Source organism: Vulpes lagopus, chromosome 21, assembly GCF_018345385.1.
Source record: "Vulpes lagopus strain Blue_001 chromosome 21, ASM1834538v1, whole genome shotgun sequence".
Taxonomy (NCBI): Eukaryota; Metazoa; Chordata; class Mammalia; order Carnivora; family Canidae; genus Vulpes; species Vulpes lagopus.
This window is the reverse complement of record NC_054844.1, coordinates 41,286,366-41,312,263: the sequence shown is the minus strand read 5'-3', so window position 1 is coordinate 41,312,263 and position 25,898 is coordinate 41,286,366. Positions and strand designations below refer to the sequence as shown.

General features: G+C 41.5%; 1 protein-coding gene across 1 annotated transcript in view; it reads left to right on the top strand.

Annotated features, from left to right (window-relative positions):
* The window catches only part of FAM186A (family with sequence similarity 186 member A), a gene marked incomplete at its 5' end in the record, with an annotated part of 108,496 nt that overhangs the window by 66,788 nt on the left and 15,810 nt on the right, over window positions 1–25,898 (top strand). The window contains 8 exons of the mRNA XM_041735606.1: window positions 4,518–7,252; window positions 7,649–7,798; window positions 7,979–8,620; window positions 9,197–9,916; window positions 9,989–10,075; window positions 10,529–10,761; window positions 10,975–11,310; window positions 11,410–12,189. Coding sequence (XP_041591540.1) covers window positions 4,518–7,252; window positions 7,649–7,798; window positions 7,979–8,620; window positions 9,197–9,916; window positions 9,989–10,075; window positions 10,529–10,761; window positions 10,975–11,310; window positions 11,410–12,189 — 5,683 coding nt within the window. The remainder of the gene's footprint in view (window positions 1–4,517; window positions 7,253–7,648; window positions 7,799–7,978; window positions 8,621–9,196; window positions 9,917–9,988; window positions 10,076–10,528; window positions 10,762–10,974; window positions 11,311–11,409; window positions 12,190–25,898) is intronic.

Genomic DNA, 25,898 nt, shown 5'->3' with positions numbered 1-25,898 from the left:
TCAGTGGTTTAGTATCTGCCTTTGGCTCAGGGCATGATCCCTGGTCCGGGGATTGAGTCCCACAATGGGCTTCCTGTGAGGAGCCTGTTTCTCCCTCTGTCTATGTCTCTGCCCCTCTCTATGTGTCTCTCATGAACAAATAAAATAAAAATCTTTAAAAAAAAAGCTGCTATATATAAACAGTCTCATGGACATAAGTTTTCAAAATAATTAGATAAATACCTAGGAGCATGATTGCTAGATCATTTGATAAGACTATATTACTTCATAAGTAACTTTGTAAGAAATTGCCAAACTGTATTCCCAAGTGGCTGTACCATTTTTCATTGCTCCATGTCCTTGTTAGTATCTGGCATTGTCAGTTTTTTTTTTTTTTTATTCTAGCCATTTTCATAGATGTGTAACAGTATCTCATTGTTGTGATTGGCAATTCTCTTTTTTTTCAAGTTTTAAATTAAATTCTACTTGGTTAACATACAGTGTAATATATTGGTTTCAGAAGTAGAATTTAATAATTCATCACTTACATCGCTTACAGTGCTCATCACAAGTTCTCTCCTTAATCCCCATTACCCAGTTAGCCCATCCCCTGCCCACCTCCCTCCAGCAATTCTTTTGTTCTCTATAGTTTGCCTCTATTTATTTTCTTCTTTCCCTTATGTTCATCTCTTTTGTTTCCTAAATTCCACATATGGGTGAAATCATATGGTGTTTGTCTTTCTCTGACTTACTGTGCTTAGCATAATATACTCTAGAGACATCTATGTTGTTGCAAATGACAAAATTTCATTCTTTTTGATGGCTAAGTAATATTATTTCATTGTATGTATTTGTGTATGTGTATATATACATATATACATATGTATATATGTATATGTGGTGCGTGTGTGTGTGTGTGTATACCACGTCTTCTTTGTCCATTTATCAGTTGATGGATATTTGGGCTCTTTTCATAATTTGGCAATTGTTGATAATACTGTGATAAACATTATGGTACATGTGCCCCTTTGAATCACTATTTTTGTATCCCTTAGGTATTTTGTAAATACCTAATAGTGCAATTGCTGGGTCATAGGGTAGTTCTATTTTGACTTTTTGAGGAACCTCTCTACAGCTTCCCAGGGTAGCTTCACTGTTTACAATTCTCTAATGGCAGATGACACTGAGCATCTTTTCATATCCTTAAGTTGTCATCAGTATGTCTTATACTTTCATTTAAAAAATAATTGTAGGGATCCCTGGGTGGCGCAGCGGTTTGGCGCCTGCCTTTGGCCCAGGGCACGATCCTGGAGACCCGGGATCGAATCCCACATCGGGCTCCCGGTGCATGGAGCCTGCTTCTCCCTCTGACTGTGTCTCTGCCTCTCTCTCTCTCTCTGTGTGACTATCATAAATAAATAAAAAATTTAAAAAAAAATAAAAATAAAAAATAATTGTACATACATGGTACTTTGAAAAGAGTTATTTCAGGGAATGGATGTGATAGACATTCTGTAATGCACTTAAGAGAAGTGTTGAAAACACATTTACTATGGATATATGAGTGTTCACTGCAAGCTACTTTGAGAGGAGTGTTATTTCAGTGAATACTCTAACTGTAGAGAACTGGTTAAAAACACCAGTATAATAAGGATGGTTATATGAGCTGTATGTGCATACTACTTTGAGAAGAATTATTTCAGGGAATGGATGTAACAGAAATTCTGTAATGCAATTACAGAGAAGTGTTTAAAGATACATGTAATGAGGATAGTTATGAGAGTCTCATATGCATGCTACTTTGGGAAGAGTGTTATTTCAGGGAATGGATGTCTTGCCTTTGTTTTTTGAAGAGTAGTTTTCCTGGATAAAGAATTCTTGGTTAGCAATATTATTCTTTGAGCACCTTGAATTTGTCATTTCACTGTCTTCTGGCCTCTATTATTTCTACTAAGTAGTAAGCTGTTAGATTAGCTATGGCTCCCCTGTACTTTGATTTGAGTTTCCTTTGATTGTGATCAGTCATCTTTCTCTCTTTGTTTTAAAGATTCTTTGTGTGGCTTTCAATAATTTGACCAAATATATCTAGGTATGGATCTTTTTGTTTATCTTAGAGTTTGATGAGCTTCTTGAATGTGCAGATTAATGTTTTTCATCAAATTTGAGATGATTTGGCCATTATTATTTCCTCAATACTTTTTAAAAAAGATTTTATTTATTTATTCATGACGGGGGGGGGGGGGTGTGCAGCGGGAGAAGCAGGCTCCGTGTAGGGAGCCTGACATGGGACTTGATCCCAGGTCTCCAGGATCACACCCTGGGCTGAGGGTGGTGCTAAACCACTGGGCACCGGGGTTGCCCCCCTCAATACTTTTATTTTATTTTATTTATTTTATTTTATTTATTTTTAAAAGATTGTATTTATTTATTCATGAGAGATACAGAGAGAGGCAGAGACACAGGCAGAGGGAGAAGCAGGTTCCCTTTGGGGAGCCCAATGTGGGACTCGATCCCAGGACTCCAGGATCATGCCCTGAGCTGAAAGCAGATGCTCAACCTCTAGCCACCTAGGTGCTCCACTAAGCCACCCAGGTGCCCCTCAATACTTTTAATGTCCCCCTCTTTCTCCTCTTCTTCTGGGAGCTCTATCACTTGTACAATGGTATGTTTGATAGTGTCCCTCAAGTCTCTGAGGGACAGTTTCTACTAATCTAGTGCCAAATTTGCTGGTTATTTTCTTCTGTCACTTCAAATCTGTTGGGCTCTTTTGGTAAATTTTTTATTTCAGTTATTGTACTTTGCAAGTCTAAATTTTCCACTTGGTTTTTCTAATTTGCATCTCTTTAGTGATATGCTCTATTTGATGATAAATGCTATAATATTTTTCCTTTATTTTAAAATATGACTTCCCTTAATTCTTTGAACATAGTTATAATTCTTCTTTCAAAGTCTTTTTTCTGGTAAGTCCAACATTTGCTCCCCTCCCAATCCCTGAGGCAATTTCTATTGACTGCTTTAATGCCCTGTGTATAGGTCATACTTGTCTGTTTCTCTGCATGCTACTTTTATGTTAAAAACTGGACATTTTAGGGGCACCTGGGTGGCTCAGTCAATTAAGCATCTGACTCTTGATTTCAGATCTGGTCATGATCTCAGGGTTGTGAGATCAAGCCCCATGTCAGGCTCTGCACTGGGTAGGGAACCTGCTTGAGATTCTCTCTTCCTCTCCTTTTGCCCCTCCCCTAAAAAAAGGAAAAAAACCTGGACATTTTCCCTATAACCTCCAGGGTTTCTTTTTGTTCCTTTTTTGGTTTGCTTTTTAGTGACTTGCCTGGACTAATTCAGTGGAGTCTGTCTCCCCAGCTGTGCAGCCACTGATATCTCTGCTCAGTTATTCTTTTTTCTTTTTTCATTTTTAAAATTTTAATGTCTGAATTCCTAAGGTCAACTTTGGGTCAGCACAGCTTAGTGATCAATAATTGATCCAGATTGATTCAGTAAGGCTTCTATTCTTTGCTAATGGATTTGTGTATGGGTTAAGGAAGTAATGTTTTAGACAATGCCCCTAAGCACGGGTTTTTTCCTTGCTTTGTTCCAGATCAAATCAGCTCCCTTAGGCAGTAAAGCTGTCAATCTCCACAGCCTGCCTCACTTTAGAACTACCAGGCCTCTGGTGCGGGAGTTAGAGACAGAAGAAACTCCAGGCTAAAACATCACAGACTTCCACTATTCTTACTGAAATTTAATCATTTTTCTTGAATAAATGCTTACCAAAATGTTATATGCCTTTGGTCAATTTCCAAAGTCCTAAAATGGTTGGTTTTGGTAACTTTGTCAAGTTTTATCATTGCTTTTGATGGGGGGTTGGGGGGGGGTGAATTTGCTGAGTTTCTCACTCAGGCTTTCTGGAAATCCTTTCAAATGTTTGACTTTTGTCTGGGTTTTGTTTTTGTTTTGTTTTGTTTTTTGACTCTTTTAAAGAACTAAGATTAAGTGTGATTGAAAAAATGAGAAAAGAAAGACAGAAACCCAAGGAAGAAAATAGAAAGCACCAAGCATAATCAGAGCCAAAGGAAAGTTTCATTATATCTAACCTCAAATTAGTAACTGAAGGTAAATTGAGATTATAAATAAAGACTAATAAAAAAAAAAAACAAAGACTAAGGACTAAACTTTGGAAGCATGAGTTCTAGGTGATTATGGGAAACGTGTTCTTTTAAAAATAGTGCTATTTTTTAAAAAAGATGAACCATTTTGAAGACAAAATTTTTGTTTTTTCTTTTTAAAGATTTTATTTTTAAGTAATTTCTACACCCAATTTGGGGCTTGAACTCACAATCCCAAGGCCAAGAGTCACATGCTCTATAGACTGAACCAGTCAGATGCCCCATTGGAGCCAAAGCTTTCTGATGAATCTTTATCCTATAGCTATCTATAGATTTAGACTAAATTCCTTAGGCAATAGCATAGATAGAGCACAACACAGAAGAAGAAATGCAATCTCATTATTTTATGTTTTCTTGGGTTTTTTCCTTTAGCATCTAGAGGTACTCTATGGAAATCTTGGAAAGAAAGAGTTATAAAGCGACCTGCAACAGCTCATGCTTTAAGACCAGATCAGATGATTAGTGATGAATTTGCAACAAACACAAAGGTTTCAGAAATCCAAGATATGCTACAGGAACTCATAAACACTACAATGTTCAATAAATTGGAAAACAATGCTATTAAATATATATCATCAACAATAGTAAACCTATCTAAAGCTTTGAGTACACTAACTGATGAACTAAAAGTTTTTAACCTCCAAAGTGCCAGTATGTACATAAACGAGACAAATGAAAAAGAAAAAGAGCTCTCCCTGCAGATAATGCTAGAGCTCAGTGAAAACAACGAGATGCTTCAGCAGAAATTGCGAGATGCAGAAGAAAAATATGAATACCTTATTCGGTCCAAAGGTGTTGTACAACCCCGAGGAGGTACAGCATTGCCCGCATCACCCTTGAATGTGTTACCTGAGCTTTCTTCACAATCATCCATTGCTATTAGCAAAGCTGACAGAGAAGACAGTACAGATGATATTTTGGTTAAAGAATTTGAAAGTATTCTAGATGAGGCCCAAACAAAAGGGACCAGGGGCTTGGGAATCAAGTGGGACTCAACTATTTCATATACAGCCCCAGTTGAAATAATTCCAGATTTAACTGACGAGCAATATTCTTTACCTGAAAAAAAACAAAAAGAGGCTTCTGAAGATAAGATATCACTGAAGAAAGGTGATATCCATCAGAAAGATGGGACTGACCAGCATCAATCACAGAAGAAAAAGCAAACTAAAGGCCCATATACACATGAGACCTCTGGGTCAAATCTGAGTGATGATAAAAGTAAAAAGAAAGCCTCAGAGACCAAATTTGATCATCATTTAGAACTACAGGCACTTGAAAAGAAGAGAAAAGAAATAAAATCCTTTTCTGAAGCCAAATCAAAGCTATCCACTGAATCAAAAAGTCAACATGTCCTTGCTGATTATCCTACTGACACAAAAAGCCAACATGGCAAAGGGGGAACAAGTAGTTTATGGGAACAACTCAGGAAGGTCAAACCTGAGTATTCACATGACAGGAGCCAGATTTCTTCAGAGAATAAAGAGGAACCCACCACTGAGTCAGGGGACAAAGAGGGCATGAGTGAGATGAGCAGCCAAGAAGAGCAATTCAGGTTGACCCAACTTGGTTATTCCCCTCAGAAAGTGAAAACAAAAGGAAAGAAGCACCAAGACCCTCCAGCAACCATCACAAGCAAACAGGGAAAACTTGAAGAGGACATGTTGGTATTCACGAAGAAAGTCAAGACTCATAGACTTGCTAAGTCACAATCTAGGGTAACAGAAGAGACTTCAGAATCTACCAGAGTTCTTGGAAGTGCAGACGGCAAAAGTGAAGAGAGTAACCTGGAAGAATTTCAAGATGCCATAATAGCTTTCCTAAAAGAGAAAATTGATAACATAGGAAAGCCTTTGGACAAAAAGATTGTGCCAAAAGAGGAGTTATTATTAAAAGGAGCAGAGGTTGAAAAATTAGGAATCATAAAGGCAAAAATAGAGGAATATTTCCAAAATGTGGCTGAAACTGTGACAAAAACCTTGAGAAAATACAAAGATATAAAAAATGTAGGACAAGTTGGAGAGAAACGTATGAAACAAAAAAAGGAAGTCTCATTTATGCCAGGATTGCATTTTCAGAAGCCAATTAGTGCAAAGCCTGAAATTAGCACCTTATTCTCATCTAAGAGCATGGACCCACTAACTGACAATTTAATACAAACAATCTTGACTGAAATAGAAGGGGAAAGAGATGCTCCAGTAACCTCAACAGTAGGGAGAGACCACAGGGTAAAGGAAAAACAAAGGCAGGAGGAATATATGCAAGAAGGTCAAGAAAAAATACTTGGTAAACGTCTCAAACACCAGTTGAAAGAAGAAGGGAGTTTCTGGAAGAAGAGCTATGAGGTAATAAATAAAAAACCCCAGGAGGAAGAGTCATGGCTCCAGATGAAGGAAGGAAAGCAAGGACAACGGAAGCACAAACAGTGGCAGGAAGAGGAAATATGGAAGGAGCAGCAGAAACAGAGGATGCAAAAGCGGACTGAGCAAGGAGAGGAGCAAATGCAAAGAAAAGAGGAAGAAGAGTATCAGCAGCCAAAACAGCAGAAGCTGGAAGCATGGAATGAAAAAATGGAAAAACCAGGGGTGCCCTTGGAGAAGGAGAGAGGACAGCAGAAGGAAGGGAGATATCAAGAGCTGGAAATTAATTGGAAGGAAGAGAAGCAGAAGCCAAGGAGAAATGCACAGGACCATGAAGGGCAGTGGCAGAAAAAACCAAAGGATCAGATGAAGATTAATGAGAAAAACTATGAAGAACTAGAAAAGATGTTCAGCCAAACTTCAATGACATTGTTTCCCAGGTGGAAGAGCATACTGAGAGTAACATCCCAGTCACACCAAAGAAAAGAGTTCCTTGGGCGTTTTAAGACATTAGACATTCCTGCTGCTGGAAAGCATCCCATCCCAACCACTCCTCTCTCTACACAATTGCCTTCCCCAGAGGCCTTTCCCATTTCTGGACACTCTCCCACGGGGTTCCCCACTCTCACCCCTCAACAGGCCCAGGCACCAGGGATCACTCTCACCCCTCAGCAGGCACAGGAACAGGGGATCACTCTCACCCCTCAGCAGGCCCAAGTACTGGGGATCACTCTCACCCCTCAGCAGGCACAGGAACGGGGGATCACTCTCACCCCTCACCAGGCCCAGGCACTGGGGATCACTCTCACCCCTGAACAGGCACAGGAACGGGGGATCACTCTCACCCCTCAGCAGGCCCAAACACTGGGGATCACTCTCACCCCTGAGCAGGCACAGGAACGGGGGATCACTCTCACCCCTCAGCAGGCCCAGGCAGGGAGGATCCCTCTCACCCCTCAGCAGGCCCAAGTACTGGGGATCACTCTCACTCCTCAGCAGGCACAGGCACTGGGGATCACTCTCACTCCTGAGCAGGCCCAGGCACAGGGGATCACTCTCACCCGTGAGCAGGCACAGGAACGGGGGATCACTCTCACCCCTGAGCAGGCCCAGGCAGGGAGGATCCCTCTCACCCCTCAGCAGGCCCAAGCACTGGGGATCACTCTCACTCCTCAGCAGGCACAGGCACTGGGGATCACTCTCACCCCTCAGCAGGCCCAAGTACTGGGGATCACTCTCACCCCTCAGCAGGCACAGGAACGGGGGATCACTCTCACCCCTCAGCAGGCCCAAGTACTGGGGATCACTCTCACCCCTCAGCAGGCACAGGAACGGGGGATCACTCTCACCCCTCAGCAGGCACAGGAACGGGGGATCACTCTCACCCCTCAGCAGGCCCAAACACTGGGGATCACTCTCACCCCTGAGCAGGCACAGGAACGGGGGATCACTCTCACTCCTGAGCAGGCCCAGGCAAGGAGGATCCCTCTCACCCCTCAGCAGGCCCAAGTACTGGGGATCACTCTCACCCCTCAGCAGGCACAGGCACTGGGGATCACTCTCACTCCTGAGCAGGCCCAGGCAGGGAGGATCACTCTCACCCCTCAGCAGGCCCAGGCACAGGGGATCACTCTCACCCCTCAGCAGGCCCAAGCACTGGGGATCACTCTCACCCCTGAGCAGGCACAGCAACGGGGGATCACTCTCACTCCTGAGCAGGCCCAGGCGCAGGGGATCACTCTCACCCCTGAGCAGGCACAGGAACGGGGGATCACTCTTACCCCTCAGCAGGCCCAGGCACTGGGGGTCACTCTCACTCCTCAACAGGCCCAGGCAGGGGGGATCACTCTCACCCCTCAGCAGGCCCAAGCACTGGGGATCACTCTCACCCCTCAGCAGGCACAGGAACAGGGGATCACTCTTACCCCTCAGCAGGCCCAGGCACTGGGGGTCACTCTCACTCCTCAACAGGCCCAGGCAGGGGGGATCACTCTCACCCCTCAGCAGGCCCAAGCACTGGGGATCACTCTCACCCCTCAGCAGGCACAGGAACAGGGGATCACTCTTACCCCTCAGCAGGCCCAGGCACTGGGGGTCACTCTCACTCCTCAACAGGTCCGGGCAGGGGGGACCACTCTCACCCCTGAGCAGGTCCAGGCAAGGAGGATCACTCTCACCCCTCAGCAGGTCCAAGCACGGGGGATCACTCTCACCCCTCAGCAGGCCCAAACACTGGGGGTCACTCACACTCCTGAGCAGGCCCAGGCGCAGGGGATCACTCTCACCCCTGAGCAGGCACAGGAACAGGGGATCACTCTCACCCTTCAGCAGGCCCAGGCAGGGAGGATCACTCTCACCCCTCAGCAGGCCCAAGCACTGGGGATCATTCTCACCCCTCAGCAGGCCCAGGAACAGGGGATCACTCTCACCCCTCAGCAGGCCCAGGCACTGGGGATCACTCTCACCCCTGAGCAGGCACAGGCAGGGAGGATCACACTCACCCCTCAGCAGGCCCAGGCACTGGGGGTCACTCTCACTCCTCAACGGGCCCAGGCAGGGGGGATAACTCTTACCCCTCAGCAGGCCCAAACACTGGGGGTCACTCTCACTCCTGAGCAGGCCCAGGCCCAAGGGATCACTCTCACCCCTGAGCAGGCCCAGGCAGGGAGGATCCCTCTCAGCCCTCAGCAGGCCCAGGAACAGGGGATCACTCTCACTCCTCAGCAGGCCCAGGCACTGGGGGTCACTCTCACCCCTCAGCAGGCCCAAGCACTGGGGGTCACTCTCACCCCTCAGCAGGCCCAAGCACTGGGGATCACTCTCACCCCTCAGCAGGCCCAAGCACTGGGGATCACTCTCACCCCTCAGCAGGCCCAAGCACTGGGGGTCACTCTCACCCCTCAGCAGGCCCAAGCACTGGGGGTCACTCTCACCCCTCAGCAGGCCCAAGCACTGGGGATCACTCTCACCCCTCAGCAGGCCCAAGCACTGGGGATCACTCTCACCCCTCAGCAGGCCCAAGCACTGGGGGTCACTCTCACTCCTGAGCAGGCCCAGGCACAAGGGATCACTCTCACCCCTGAGCAGGCACAGGAACGGGGGATCACTCTCACCCCTCAGCAGGCCCAAACACTGGGGATCACTCTCACCCCTCAGCAGGCCCAAGCACTGGGGGTCACTCTCACTCCTGAGCAGGCCCAGGCACAAGGGATCACTCTCACCCCTGAGCAGGCCCAGGCAGGGAGGATCCCTCTCACCCCTCAGCAGGCCCAAGCACTGGGGATCACTCTCACTCCTCAGCAGGCACAGGAACAGGGGATCACTCTTTCTCCTCAGCAGGCCCAGGCACTGGGGATCACTCTCACTCCTCAACAGGCCCAGGCAGGGAGGATCACTCTCACCCCTGAGCAGGTCCAGGCAAGGAGGATCACTCTCACCCCTCAGCAGGCCCAGGAACAGGGGATCACTCTCACTCTTCAGCAGGCCCAGGCACTGGGGATCACTCTGACTCCTCAACAGGCCCAGGCAGGGGGGATAACTCTCACCCCTCAGCAGGCCCAAACACTGGGGGTCACTCTCACTCCTGAGCAGGCCCAAGCACAGGGGATCACTCTCACCCCTGAGCAGGCACAGGAACGGGGGATCACTCTCACTCCTGAGCAGGCCCAGGCAGGGAGGATCACTCTCACCCCTCAGCAGGCCCAGGCACAGGGGATCACTCTCACCCCTGAGCAAGCAGAGGCATGGGGGATCACTGTCACTCCTGAGCAGGCCCAGGCACAGGGGATCACTCTCACCCCTGAACAGGATCAGGCACTGGGCATCATTCTCAGCCCTCAGCAGGCTCAGGCACTGGGCATCACTCTTACCCCTCAGCAGGTCCAGGCACAGGGCATCACTCTTACCCCTCAGCAGTTCAAAGCATTGGTGGTTACTCTCACCCCTGAGAAATGCCACAGCTTAGGTATCACAGTCACCCCTGGGAACGTTCAGACATGGGGGCCACCTCTCACTGTAGCACAGGGTTGGAATTTTGGAGTCCCTCTTACTCCTGAAAATGTGTTGGTGTCAGCTGTCACTTTTACACCTGAACAGATCCAGGCTTTACATGCCCCTCTCTCTTTGGAACAGGCTGAAGCATTAGGGATTTCCGTCTCTCCAGAATACTTCTGGAAATTTGGGGTCCCTCTCACCTCAGATAAATTCCATGCCTTAGAATCTCCCCTTGAACAAGTCCAACCTTTGGGAGCCCCCTTCATCCCAGGACAATCCCATCCCATGGGTATTACTCTCATGTCTGAGGAAGACCAACAATCAAGTGAACAGCCCTCACCACTTGGGGCCCATCCTCCTTTAGAACATACCTTGAAAGCTGGGATCATTCCTGTTACTGATAAATCCATTATACCAGGTGCTTCTCACATTTCCAAGCAGTTCCCCACATTGGCTCCTTCCAGTCCTAGATCATCTCAGAGATTAAAGGCTTCTGTCCTCCCTGGGAAATCCATTATATCAAGCCCCAGGCAATCCCCAGCATCTGCTCCTATTTCTGAGAAGTCCTCTGTATTTGAAGTCTTTTCTACTCCTTTGCAGATATCAAGGTCTCCTCTTTCCCAAGCCCCTGGGAAATTGCTAGGAATGAGAATTCCTCCTGACCCTGGGAAGCTTCTGGCACCACAGACTTTTCCTTCCTCTAAACAGACCCTGGTTTCTGAAGGTCAATCCACCTCTGTTCAATCTGTACCACCAAAAGTCCCTCTGCCTCCTGGGAAGCTTCCCACAGGTGAGGACCTTCCGACTTCAGGGCAGCCCCTTACACTAGAGACCCTTCTTAGTCCTAGGAAGTTCTTTACCTCTTGGAGTCCTCAGCTACCTATGATATCAGAGGCCCCTTTTGCCCTCAGGGAGCCCCTTCTATCTGGAACCCCACTGTCCTCTGCACAGATGCCCAGTCTCTTGGCTCCTCTTTCTCCTAGGAAGCCCTTTGTTCCTGGGCCCTCTTCCACCCTTGAGGAGTTTCTGGAACCTAGACCCTTAACACACTTTGAGGAGCCCCAGGCATTCCAGCCCCCTGCCACCTGTGAACAATCTCCCTATCTACGAGTCCCTTCCACCCTTGAGCAGCATCAAGCTTCCCCACTGCGGATCCCTCCCATCCCTGGGCATCCTCCAGCACTATGGACCTCCCTAACTCCTGGAAAGCCCCAGAAAGATATGTCCTCTTCTGTCTCAAAGGAAACGTTTCAGTCCTATCTTACCGATTACAGGACACCAGTATCACAAATCCCCTACATTGGTGGGAGAGCCCTTCCCAGTCTCATAAAGCCTCTTACAACTAAACTACCTAAAACATCACAGATATCTTCTAAATGGGACAAGAAAACCCAGTTCCCCCCTATAGATAAGTCCTGGATATTGACTTCAGATTCAGTTACCAAGAAACACAAGATGATGGTGCCCCCTTCCTCTCCCCAAGAATTCAAAGAGCAGAGATATTTTGTTGATGTGGAGGCTCAGAGAAAGAACCTGACACTCTTAAATCAGGCCACAAAATCTTTTGGACTCCCTTCACAGCTACACACAACAGCTGCGAATCTCATAATTGAGACATTGCATACGGACAGAGTTCGGCTGGGATACCTATTCCGCAAGTACATTGCTTACAGGCTGATCCAGCGTGCAAGGTAGTTGTAAATATTGAATGTCCGGTTTTCTGGTTTAGTCCTGATTTCAAATATCCTCCCATTTTACATATTTGCCAGATGAGATGTTCTAAAATATTCTCTTATAGGAGGTCTGTGGGATGAAGCCTATTTAAGATCCCAAAAGGAGATAAACTTTATTGGAAATTAAAAAAAATTTTTTTAAGATTTTTATTTATTTATTCATAGAGACACACACACACACAGAGGCAGAGACACAGGCAGAGAGAGAAGCAGGCCCCATGCAGAGAGCCTGACGTGGGACTCGATCCACGGTCTCCAGGATCACACCCTGGGCTGCAGGCGGTGCTAAACCGCTGGGCCACCGGGGCTGCCCGGATATAAAAAATTATATAAGAATCTATTTCATCCATTTATATATCTAGCAGAGATGCTAAGGTATATTTTGTGGATTATGGTTGATCTCCAAAATACCAACTTCAAAAGCTTGCTTGCAGTTATTCTAAACTTCTAAATATTCTAAATTTCTTTCATCTTCTTGAGTTCACCAGAAGATGTATGATTCTTAAAATGGGAGATGCAGGTTATATACAAAGTGTTGCCATGGCAACTTTGCTGCTGAAGTGACATGGAGAAAATAGGTCCTGGTCTTGATTTTTTAAAAATGCAAATAACAGAAATAGATCAGGGAAAGTGACAATTCTCCTGCTCTCCTTAGCATTTTTATGTGTGAGGTTACCAACCTCTTATTTGGTACTTTATTACCTAAAATTATAAGATGCCAAACTAAACCTATATTAGAAAAGGTTATCATTAATTATAGGAACAACTTATGCTATTTTTTCAACAAATATTTATTGAATGCCTATTATGTGGCAAATATTGTATTAGAGGCCAGGGATACAGCAGTGAATTAAACAGGCAAAGTAATCTGTTCTCAAGAAATTTACATTTTTGAGGACTGAATTAATTTAGGAACTAAGGATTGGAACAAGGTACAAAAGACAAACTTATTCAAGATAGCATCAGAACATAGATTTCTTTATTTTCCATTCTTTCAAAGTTTTATTTAAATTCAAGTTAGTTCACATACAGTGTAGTATTAATTTCAGGGATAGAATTTAGTGATTCATCAGTTGCATACAACACCTAGTGCTCATTACATCAAGTGCCCTCCTTAATGCCTGCCACCTAATTACCCCATTCCCCCCATCCTCCCCTCTAGCGACCCTCAGTTTGTTCCCTATATTTAAGAATCTCTTATGGTTTGCCTCCCTCTTATTTTTCTTTCCCTTCCCCTATTTTCACCTGTTTTATTTCTTAAATTCCACATATGAGTGAAATTATATGGTGTCTTCTCTGACTTATTTTGCTTAGCATAATACACTCTAGTTCCATCCACATTGTTGCAAATGGCAAGGTTTCATTCTTTTTGATGGCTGTGTAATATTCCACTATAGATATATATACCACATCTTTATCCGTTCATCAGTTGATGGACATTTGGACTCTGCATAATTTGCTGTTGTGGATAGTGCTGCTTAAACAATGGGGTGCATATGCCCCTTCGAATCACTACTTTTGTGTCCTTTGGATAAATACCTAGTAGTGCAACTGCTGGGTCATAGGGCAGCTCTATGTTTAAGTTTTTGAGGAACCTCCATAGTGTTTTCCAGAGTGGCTGCACCAGTTTGCATTCCCACCAACAGTATAAGAGGGTTCCCCTTTTTTTCACATCCTTGCCAACATCTATTGTTTCCCGAGTTGTTAATTCTAGCCATTCTGACAGGTGCGAGGTGGTTTTGATTCATATTTCCCTGATGATGAGTAATGTTGAGCATTTTTTCATATGTCTGTTTAGCTGTTTGTATATCTTCTTTGGAGAAATATCTGTTCATGTCTTCTGCCCATTTCTTGACTGGATTTGTTGTTTTGGGGGGGGGTTTTAAAAAGAATTTTAGTAACTTCTTTATAGACTTTGGATACTAGCCCTTTATCTAGTAAGACATTTGTAAATATCTTCTCCCAAAAGTTGCCTTTTACTTTTGTCTACTGTTACTGTTGCTGTGCAGAAGGTTTTTGTCTTGATGAAGTTCCAATAGTTCATTTTTGCCTTTGTTTCCCTTGCCTCTGGAGATGTGTCTGGTAAAAGATGTTGCTGTGACCAAGGTCAGAGAGGTTGCTGCCTGTGTTCTCTAGGATTTTGATAGATTTCTATTTCACATTTGTGTCTTTCATCCATTTTGAATTTATTTTTGTGTACGGTGTAAGAAAGTGGTACCATTTCATTCTTCTGCATGTGGCTGTCCAAATTTCCCAACATCATTTTTTGAAGACTTTCTTCTCCATTGGAAGATTGGTTAACCCTCTAGTTGAGGGTCCATTTCTGGCTTCTCTATTCTGTTCCATTGATCTATATAGCTGTTTTTGTGCTAGTACCATACTGCCTTGAGGATTACAGCTTTGTAATAGAGCTTGAAGTCCCAAATTGTGATGCCTCCAGCTTTGGTTCTCTTTTTCAATATTGGCTATCTGGGGTCTATTCTGGTTCTATACAAACTTGATAATTGGTTATTCCAGCTCTGTGAAAAATGATGGTGTTTTTGATAGTGAGATTGCATTGAATGTGTAGATTGTTTTGGGTAGTAAACATTTTAAAAATATTTGTTCTTCCAATCCATGAGCATGGAACGTTTTTACATTTCTTTGTGTCTTCCTCAACTTCTTTCATTAGTGTTCCATAGTTTTCAGAGTATAAATCTTTTACCAAGTCTTTGGTTAGGTTTATTCCTAGGAATCTTACAGTTTTTGGTATAATTGTAAATGGGGTCAATTCCTTGATTTCTCTTTCTGCTACTTCATTATTGGTGTATAGAAATGCAATAGACTTCTGTGTACTGATTTTATATTTTGCCACTTTGCTGAATTTCTCTATCAGTTCAAGCAATTTTTTGGTAGAGATTTTTGGGTTTTCTACATAGAGTATCATGTCGTCTGTGAAGAGTGAAAGTTTTACTTCTTCCTTGCCAATTTAGATGCCTTTTATTTCTTTTTGTTGTCTGATTGCTGAGGCTAGGACTTCTAGTAATATGTTGAATAACAGTGGTGAGAGTGGACATACCTGTTATGTTCCTGACCTTAAGGAAAAGCTTTCAGTTTTTCCCCATTGAGGATGATGCAATCAGAATTTTTAAAATTAAATTTAAATTTTTTTTGTAATCAGAACTTTTAATTTCAAAGTGTAAGTATCTGAGATTTGTTGAAAAATATTTTACTCTAGATCTGTCTTTGGCTTTCTCTTTCCAGACTGAATATTCCTAGAATTTTTTTTTCTTTTTGCAAAATGAAAAATATTTAATACACCAAAAAGTACAACAGAATCAACAGGTATTAGAAGCATTACATAGTGCAAAACCCAAAAAGATACAGAGCTACTAACTTTCTGGTGCTTAAAATGACCAGGCAATGGTGGCACTTGGATGGTTGTCAGTTAAGCATCCAACTCTTTTTTTTTTTTTTTTAAAGATTTTATTTATCTAAAAAAAAAAAAAAAAGAAAAAAGATTTTATTTATCCATTCATAGAGATGCAGAGAGAGAGAGAGAGAGAGAGAGAGAGAGAGGCAGAGACACAGGCAGAGGGAGAAGCAGGCTCCATGCAGAGAGCCCGATGTGGGACTCAATCCAGGGTCTCCAGATCACGCCCTGGGCTGCAGGCGGTGCTAAACTGCTGTGCCACCGGGCTGCCCCAACTCTTTTTTTTTTTTTTTTTTTTTTAGTATTTTATTTATTTATCCATGACAGACACAGAGAGATGCAGAGAGAGGCAGAGACATAGGCAGAGGGAGAAGTAGGCTCCATGCAGGGAGCCCGGCGCGGAACCCGATCCCGGGTCTCCAGGATCAGGCCCCGGGCGGAAGGCGGCGCCAAATCGCTGAGCCCCGGGCTGCCCAAGCATCCAACTCTTGATCTCAGCTCAGGTCTTGACCTTAGGGTTGTGAGTTCAAGGTCTGTGATGGGCTCCATGCTGGGTGTGGAGCCTACTTAGAAAAAAAGAAAAAAACTAGGCAAGAACACATGAAAATATCTCCTTTCCAGGGAGATCACTGGGTGGCTCAGCGGTTCAGCACCTGCCTTTGGCTCCGGGAGTGATCCTGGAGTCCCGGGATGGAGTCTTGCGTGGGGCTCCCGGCATGGAGCCTGCTTCTCCCTCTACCTGTGTCTCTGCCTCTCTCTCTATGTCTATCGTGAATGAATAAATAAATAATCTTAAAAAAAAAAAAAAAAGAAAGAAAATATCTCCTTTCCTCACTTAATGATCTGGCTACTATTAGAAAAGTTATTTTAAATTGCTTTTTTGGTTTATGAAAACACATTTGCTACCCCTGTTGATTATGCCTACCTGATCACATGTGTTATTTGGAAAACTGCATATAATGACAGTGCATTTTGTGCCACCTCCTCAAGTGTATATAGAAAATTTTGGTACATGAAGACCATAGTGACTAGTAAATGTTTTGCTTCTTCCTTACCAATTTGGATTCCTTTTATTTCTTGCTGTCAACTAATTGCTGTGGCTAGGACTTTCCAGTACTATGTCGAGTAAAAATGGTCAGAGCAGATATCCTTGCCTTATTCTTGACCTTAGGGGGAATGCTCTGTTTTTCATCATTGAGTATGACATTAGCTACGGGTTTTTCATATATGGCCTTTATTATCTTGAGGTACGTTCCCTTTAAACCTACTTTGTTGAGTGTTTTTATCATGAATGGATATTGTACTTTGTCAAATGCTTTTTCTCCATCTATTGAAATGATCATATGATTTTTATCCTTTCTTTTATTGATGTGATGTATCACATTGATTGATTTCTGAGTACTGAATCACTCTTGTATCCTGGAAATAAATTCCACTTGATTGTAGTGAATTTTTTTAAATGTATTCTTAGATTTGGTTTGCTAATACTTCATTGAGGATTTCTTTTTTTTTTTTTTTTCATTGAGGATTTCTTTTTTTTTTTTTTTTAAGATTTTTATTTATTTATTCATGAGAGACACACACACAGAGAGAGGCAGAGACACAGGCAGAGGGAGAAGCAGGCTCCATGCAGGGAGCCTGACGTGGGACTCAATCCCGGGTCTCCAGGAACAGGCCCCGGGCTGAAGGCGGCCTTAAACCGCTGAGGCACCCGGGCTGCCCTCATCGAGGATTTCTGCACCTATGTTCATCTATAGTTCATCTATACTATAGTGGCCTGTAGTTGTCTTTTCCATAGAGTCTTCAACTGGTTTTGGTATCAGGTCCTGCTGGCATCACAGAATGAATTTGGAAGCTTTTCTCCCTCTTCTCTTTTTTGGAATAGTTTGAGAAGAGTGGATATTAACTCTTCTTTAACTGTTTGGTAGAATTTGTCTGTGAAGCTTTCTGGTCCTAGACTTTTGTTGGGAATTTTGTGATTACTGATTCAATTTAATTGCTGGTAATTGGTCTGTTCAAATTTTCTATTTCTTCCTGCTTCAGATTTGGGAGATTATATGTTTCTAGGAATTTATCCATTTCTTCTAGGTTGTCCAATTTGTTGGCATGTAATTTTTCATAATACCCTCATAATCCTTTGTATTTCTGTGTGTTTGGTTACTATTTCTCCTCTTTCGTTTGTGATTTTGTTTATTTGAGTCCTCTTTTTTCTTTTGCAAATGAGTCTGGAAGGTTTGTCAATTTTGTTGATCTTTTCAAAGAACCAGCTCCTGGATTCACTGATCTGTTCTATTGTTTTTTTAGTTTCTATCATTTATTTCTGCTCTAATCTTTATTGTTTCCTTCTTTTTACTGGTTCTGGGTTTTACTTGTTGTTCTTTTTCTAGCTCCTTTGGGTGTAAGGTTAGGTTGTTTGTGATTTTTCTTGCTTCTTGAGTTAGGCTTAATATTCCTAGACTTTTAAAGTTTTTACATGTAAAAACTTTACATGTAAAAAAAGTTTTTACATCTGTTTTTACATGTAAACATTTTGAGCCACTTGAGAATTTTAAATAACATGTTTATGGTCATTCTCCAACTCCCTATGTCTTTTTTCCTTCGTCATATTTAAAATAAAAAATAAGTACATTCATCTGGTAAAATATTTTATTTATTTATTTTAATTTTTATTTATTTATGATAGTCATAGAGAGAGAGAGAGAGGCAGAGACACAGGCGGAGGGAGAAGCAGGCTCCATGCACCGGGAGCCTGATGTGGGATTCGATCCCGGGTCTCCAGGATCGCGCCCTGGGCCAAAGGCAGGCGCCAAACCGCTGCGCCACCCAGGGATCCCTGGTAAAATATTTTAAAAATACACATGGTATGTGTGAGAAGTCTCCCTAATAGTTCTATTCCAGCACATTTTTTTTAATTTTTTTTATTTATTTATGATAGTCACACACACAGAGAGAGAGAGAGAGGCAGAGACACAGGCAGAGGGAGAAGCAGGCTCCATGCACTGGGAGCCCGACGTGGGATTTGATCCCCGGTCTCCAGGATCGCGCCCTGGGCCAAAGGCAGGCGCCAAACCGCTGTGCCACCCAGGGATCCCTTCCAGCACATTTAGACTCCTCCCGCAGGGCTACTAATGTATGTCCATCTAGAAATATTTTCTGTATATGTAGAAAAGCACATATGCTCTTTTATCCCATTTTACATATTTTAGTTACGACCTTTGATCTTTTCCCATAATTTAGAAATTAGGGATTAGATAACTTAGGTATCAATATATAAAGCTAGTCATTTTATAGCTTCATACTATTGCAAAGTCTGGGTTTATCAGAATTTATCTAACCTCTGATGGAATTTATGTTATCTGCAACATTTTGCATATAAAAATATACTTTAATTAAAAATCTTAGGGGCAGCCCGGTGGCTCAGAGGTTTAGTGCCGCCTTCAGCCCAGGGCCTGATCCTGGAGACCTGGGATCAAGTCCCACATCAGGCTCCCTGCATGGAGCCTGCTTCTCCCTCTGCCTGTGTCTCTGCCTCCTTCTCTCTCTCTCTCTCTCTGTGTCTCTCATGGATAAATAGAATCTTAAAAAAAAATCTTATATATACACATGTATATATGTATATATATTCCTAAAGAATTTCTGGATCAAAGGGTAAATGTTTTGTAATTGCAATAGATTTCTGTCAAACTGTTCTTCAATGAGGTTGTGACAATTTACATATGGTCAGCATTATAAAGGACTATTTCCCCACATCAAGATCATTATTCAAATATCATTATTTTTGTTTCAAGTTTTCATTTAAATTCTAGTTAACATACAGTGTAGTATTAGTTTCAGGAGTAAAATCTAATGATTTATCACTTATAAAAACACCCAGTACTCATCATGGGTGCCCTCCTTAATACCCATAACCCATTTAGTGCATCCCCACCCACCCACTTCCCCTCCAGCAACCCTATGTTTGTTCTCTGTAGTTAAGTCTGTTTCATGGTTTGCCTCTCTCTCTCTTTTTCCTCCTGTGTTCATCGGTTATGTTTCTTAAATTCCACATACAGGTAAAGTCATACGGTATTTGTCTTTCTCTGATTAACTTATTTTGCTTAGCATAATACACTCTAGCTCCTTCAGGTCATGGCAAATGGCAAGATTTCGTTCTTTTCAATGGCTGAGTAATATTCCATTGTGTGTGTGTGTGTGTATGTATATATGTATATGCAAACACACACACACACACACACACACACACATATACCACATCTTCTTTATCCATTCATCAGTTGATGGACATTTGGGCTCTTTGCATAATTTGGCCATTGTTGATAATCCTGCTATAAACATCAGAGTGCATGTATCCCTTTGAATTTGTATTTTTGTACATTTTGGGTAAATGCCTAGTAGTGCAATTCCTGGATTGTAGGGTAGTTCTATTTTTAACCTTTTGAGGAATCTTCATACTGTTTCCCAGAGAGGCTGCAGCAGTTTGCATTTCCACCAACAGTGCCAGAGGGTTCCCCTTTCTCTGCATTCTCACCAACATCTGTTGTTTCTTGAATTGTTAATTCTAGCCATTCTGACAGGTGTGAGGTGGTCTCTCATTATAGTTTTGATTTGTATTTCCCTGATGATGAGTGACATTGGGCATCTTTTCATGTGTCTGTTAGCTATTAGGATGACTTCTTTGGAAAAATGTCTATTTCTGTATTCTGCCCACTTTTTAATGAGATTATTTGTTTGGGGGGTTTATATTTTTTAATTGGGCTTCATGCCCAATGTGGGGCTTGAACTCACAATCCTGAGATTTAGAGTCACATGCTCTACTGATGAGCAAGATAGGCACCCCAGGGTTAATATTTTTATTTTTTTAAAGATTTTATTTATTTATGAGAGAGAGAAAATGAGCACAAGTTGGGGGGCGGAGTGGGGGAGGGAAGGGCAGAAGGAGAGGAAGAAGCAGACTTTGTGATGAGCAGGGAGCTGGATGCAGGGTTTGATTCCAGGACGCTGAGATCATGACCTGAGCCAAAGGTAGACGCTTAACTGACTAAGCCACCCTGGTGCCCCCAGGTTTGTTATTTTTAACAATATTTTGTACCTTATTTAGAGAGGCCTTCTCCACAGTAAGAAGTACAAAAAATTCTTTCTAGGTTTCTTTTGGTACTTTTATGGTTGGTTATTAGTTTTTTTGTTTTACATTTAAGTCCTGATTCACAACTTTCTGTTGAGAGACTTTATCATGGCTACCCAGTTGCCCCATCACTACTTACAAAATAATCTAACTTTCCCCTACAGATTCATAGATTCTTGTATCATTTAGGTCCATATATAGACTTTCCATTATTTTTTGTTGATTGCATATAGATGAGTCACTTCTATTCTGTATTATTCTTGTGGTTTTATTATGATGATGCTGAATCTTTGTGATGGTCATTAGTTCTGTTTGTCAGAACTTGTCAATGAAATGTAAACAGGATTGACATATGTCATTTCTGTGCTGAGCTTGTCATTGCTAGTTTGAGACCCTCTACAGTCCCCTTTTCCTCTGTCATCACCTACAGTGCTCAAGGTAATGGCTGTTCAGTTAGCCTGTGTCCTTGAAAGTATATAGTGAAGCTCACTCCCTGATGAACCATAATAGATTTGTAATATGAGCAACAAGTAAAGTTTTATTTTTAGCCACTGAGATTTGGGTGTTATTTGTTAAAAACAGCTAATCCTACCATATCTTCCCTAATACAGTCTCCCTATCCAAGAATAAAATATACCTTTCCTTTTGTTCGGGCTGTGGATGTGTGTGGCGCAGGGAGGAGAGTAAGGTGGCTGTTCTTCAGAAGCATTTTAAAGTTTTCATCTAACTCTTGCATATTCTTTCATAAGTGTGTATATCCTGGTAGCTTTTGTTTTGTTTTGTTGGTGTTGTTGTTACTATTGTAAGTGGACTCTCTTCTATGATATCTTCTAACTTGTTATTTGTATAAATGAAGGCTAGATTTCTCTATATCCATTTTGTATGCAGCCATCTTATTGTATTTGAGCATGTAAAAAAAATTTCAGTTAATATTCTTGAGTTTTCCAGGTATCTAACTTTATCACATCTCATTTCTGTCTCTTAACTACTTGAATTGGTTAGCAATTCCAGAATCATGTTTAAAAATAGTGATTTGGCTTCACTTGACTTGCTTTTGAATCACAGCTAAGAGTGCCTCTCCTTGGCCTCATGTTATTTTTTTCTAGGAAAAGTTCTTCAAGAGTGTTTAAAAGGATCACTTCTATTTATAGTTACCTTTCTGAGATAGTTGCAAAACATCCTTAACTTCAGTCAATTTCTTTTGTTATTATTTTCTCCATTCCTTTGTAACTCAGATTGCCAAAATGTAAGTTCTTTCATTGCTAATTATTAAAACACATATATAGGTTAAAAGTATAGTGGTGATAGTAGACATCTTTCTAGTATTTGTCATTAAGAAAAATGCTGATTTTGGGGTGAAATACTATTTTATTATATTAATGTGGTATCATCCATAATGTTCTGTTTCACTATTTTTTTTTTAAATCAAGAATGGATGTCAAATTCTGTTCAATTTGTTACATCATATTTTGTTAAAGTGTGATTTCAGGACTTTATTTTCATATGTATTAAAATAAATATGATTTTTTCTTTAGACCTATTAGTACAGTCAATCATATTAAACCATTATTGAACTCCTGGAATAAGTCTTATTTGTCCTTGGTGCATCCTTTGAATGTGTTATGAAATTTGTTTGTTAATATTTAGGATTTTTTTCTTTTGCATTGCTATTCATTAGTAAGTTTAGCTGGTGGTTTACTTCTCTTGGTGCTGTCACATTTTTGGTGTCATTTTCAGCTTATATCACTAAAAAATATGAAGCTTAACCTTTTTTTATGCTCTGGAACACCTTAATAGTAAAATTAGCTGTTTTTTTTAAGGTTTGGCAGATTTCACCTATGATATTATGTGGGCCTGGTGCATTTGACAAGGGGGGTGTTCACTGACTACTTTCTCAATTTTTATATGGCAATTGGTTTATTTAGATTTAGTGGATATTTGAAGACCTAAGTAACATAAACTGACCTGTTTCTATAAGTTCATTTAAAATTTGAAACATAAAAATCAATATTTTGAAACAATATTTAACTTACACAATTATAACTTTAATCCCATCAAGAATCAATCCATTTTTTGCAGAAAGTTCTTCTTTATGCTTAATGTTATAATAATCAAACCACCAACAGTGTGACAAGGAATGAAATATTGACAGATTAAAGATTCCATAACAAGGATGGCTGAATCAAGGAGACTCTAACATTATATGGGAGGGAAAACTAAAACTAAAAAACATAAGCTATTTTTTAATAAAAAAGTTTTATAAAATCTCTGTAAGTGAAGATTCCATATTTAAATGCTAAAATATGGGAAGCCCGGGTGGCTTAGCAGTTTAGCGCCGCCTTCAGCCCAGGGCCTGATCCTGGAGACCTGGGACCAAGTCCCACGTCGGGCTTCCTGCATGGGGCTTGCTTCTCCCTCTGCCTGTGTCTCCGCTTCTCTATGTGTGTGTATATCTCTCATGAATAAATAAAATCTTAAAAAAATAAATGCTAAAATATAGTTTTAGAGTCATATTAGCACAAGAGAAAAGCAATATACCTGAGAAGCAATAATGTAAAATTAGACCAGATGATGATAACATTTCATTTCCATACATATTGAAGAAAGTCCTCAAAGGTACTAAATATTATGGTGACTTAACTGGATTTATCATTTAATTCATCAACATTTTTGAATATCCACTATTTGCCAGCAACTGTGGCAGACCTAGGGGATTGAGGGTGGAAGGATACAAAGATGGATAAGCCATATACCTGCCTTGAGGTCACTCAAAGACAGCCATACAAACAGATGGTTATACAGTATGATGTGGAAAGAAGAATGATGGTACATGTACAACATGTATAGAAGAGGACTGAAGACAGAAAGTCCAGCAGAGCAAGGAAAGGGAGAAAAAAAGGGGAAAAATGCAGTGTGTGTGTGTGTGTGTGTGTGTGTGTGTGTAAACTACTCTGCTGCTGGTAGAACACAAAGAATAAGCAACATGTGATAAGAGATGAGACTGCAAAGGTAGGCCAGATCAAAGGGAATCCTAAATGGCATGCTAAAGAACTTGTATTTTACTTTGTACATGATAGAGAATAATTGAAAAATTCTTAACAAGGAAAGTAAAATGCCAATTATATGAAAGATGGATTTAAGGACAGTAAAACTTCATGCAGAGGCATAAGTTAGGGCCAGATGGCATCCACTTAAAATTTTTGAAGCAATATAAGGGTATATAATAAAATAACCAACAAGTGTAAAGTATTTCCTGTTGTCTGGAAGGGATTCTATGCTAGGGTGATATTTTAACACTAACTCCTATTAAGGAAGGGCATCCATGCCAGGCAATCTGGTAGAATCTATAATAAAAGGAATCATTGCACTCTTGAAAAAGTAAAAACTGATAGACTAAAGGAAATACAAATTTTGTAAGGAAATCAAACTTGTTTAATTTCCTCTAGAATTCTTTGAGGAAACATTGCATAGACAATGAGAAACTAAATAGAAATAAATTATTTAAAGCTGGCTATATACATATACAAAGAGGTTATAAAGCATCTATAAAGAACAGAAACTTTAAATACATTATTGCATTTAACTTGTAGATGGGGAATTGGGTTCAGGAAGTTCATCCTATTTGCCCAAGTTACACAGCTAATAAGTAGTAGAGCTGAATTCAATAAGCCCATTTCCAAAGTCCATGCTGCCTTGAAGCAGGAAACTATAATGTTTTTTTTTTAAGATTTTATTTATTTATTTGAGAGAGAGCGAGCAAAAGCATGAGTGGGGCAGAGGTGCAGAGGGAGAGGGAGAAGCAGACTCCCTGCTGAGCAGGGACACCCTACCCGCATCCCAGGATCACAACCTGAGCCAAAGACAGACACTTAGCTGATCTAGCCATCCAGGGACCTCGGGAACTATAATAGTTTCAAATCCAAATCTTAATCATGTTTTCCTCCTAAACAAAGACTTTGAAGCAAAGAAGACCTTGGCTCAAATTTCCAGTTCTGAACCTCTCCAAGACTCAATTGTGCTGTTTGTAAAATGGATGTGATAATATTTACTGCAAAGAATGGTTGCAAAGATTAAACGAAATAATGTATTTTAAAATCTTGAAAATAAGGGCACCTGGCTGGCTCAGTTGACTAAGCATCAAACTCTGTTTTGGCTTAGGTCCTGATCTCATGGGTTGTGAGATCAAGCGCCATCTGGAGCCTGTGTCCAGCTCCATGCTTAGAGGGAGTCTGCTTGGATATTCTTTCCCTCTCCCCCCTTCTCCCACTCATGCTTTCTCTCTCTCTCAAATAAAAAATAAATCTTTTTAAAAAATAAAATACTGAAGATACTTAATATAAATTTAAAAATATAAATAAAATTTCTAGTACAATGATTGACACATAATAATAGATGCTCAGTAAATGGAAAGCACCTTCCCTTGGACTGTGATCCTATATCAAATACTGTAAAAAATATATATATTTCTTAGGATGGGGGCAATATTTTATCAGTGTAAGTGAAATTTTCTAACAGAGTGGGCAAAACAGTAAGAAGAGATGAATGGCCATGATTTTATTTTTTTTTTCTTTCTTTTTTTTTTTTTTTAATTATTTATTTTTGATAGTCATACAGAGAGAGAGAGAGAGGCAGAGACACAGGCAGAGGGAGAAGCAGGCTCCATGCACCGGGAGCCCGACGTGGGATTCGATCCCGGGTCTCCAGGACCGCGCCCTGGGCCAAAGGCAGGCGCCAAACCGCTGCGCCACCCAGGGATCCCTGGCCATGATTTTAGACGGGGCATTACAAATAATGAGATACTTCAGCAGTTACTACTAGACTGGGTGCTTACATTAACAAAATGAATTATCTTTAAAAATCCATGAACAATAATTTCCCTAAGCTTGAAATGAAACTATGAATTTTTGAAGTTTCTAATAATTCATTATTGAATTGTGATTTCAATTTGAAAATTTTTTTTAAGATTTCTTTATTTCTTTATTCAGAGAGAGGAGAGAGAGAGAGAGAGAGAGAGAGAGAGGCAGAGACACAGGCAGAGGGAGAAGCAGGCTCCATGCAGGAAACCCGATGTGGGACTTGATCTCGGGTCTCCAGGACCACACCCCGGGCTGCAGGCGGCACTAAACCGCTGCA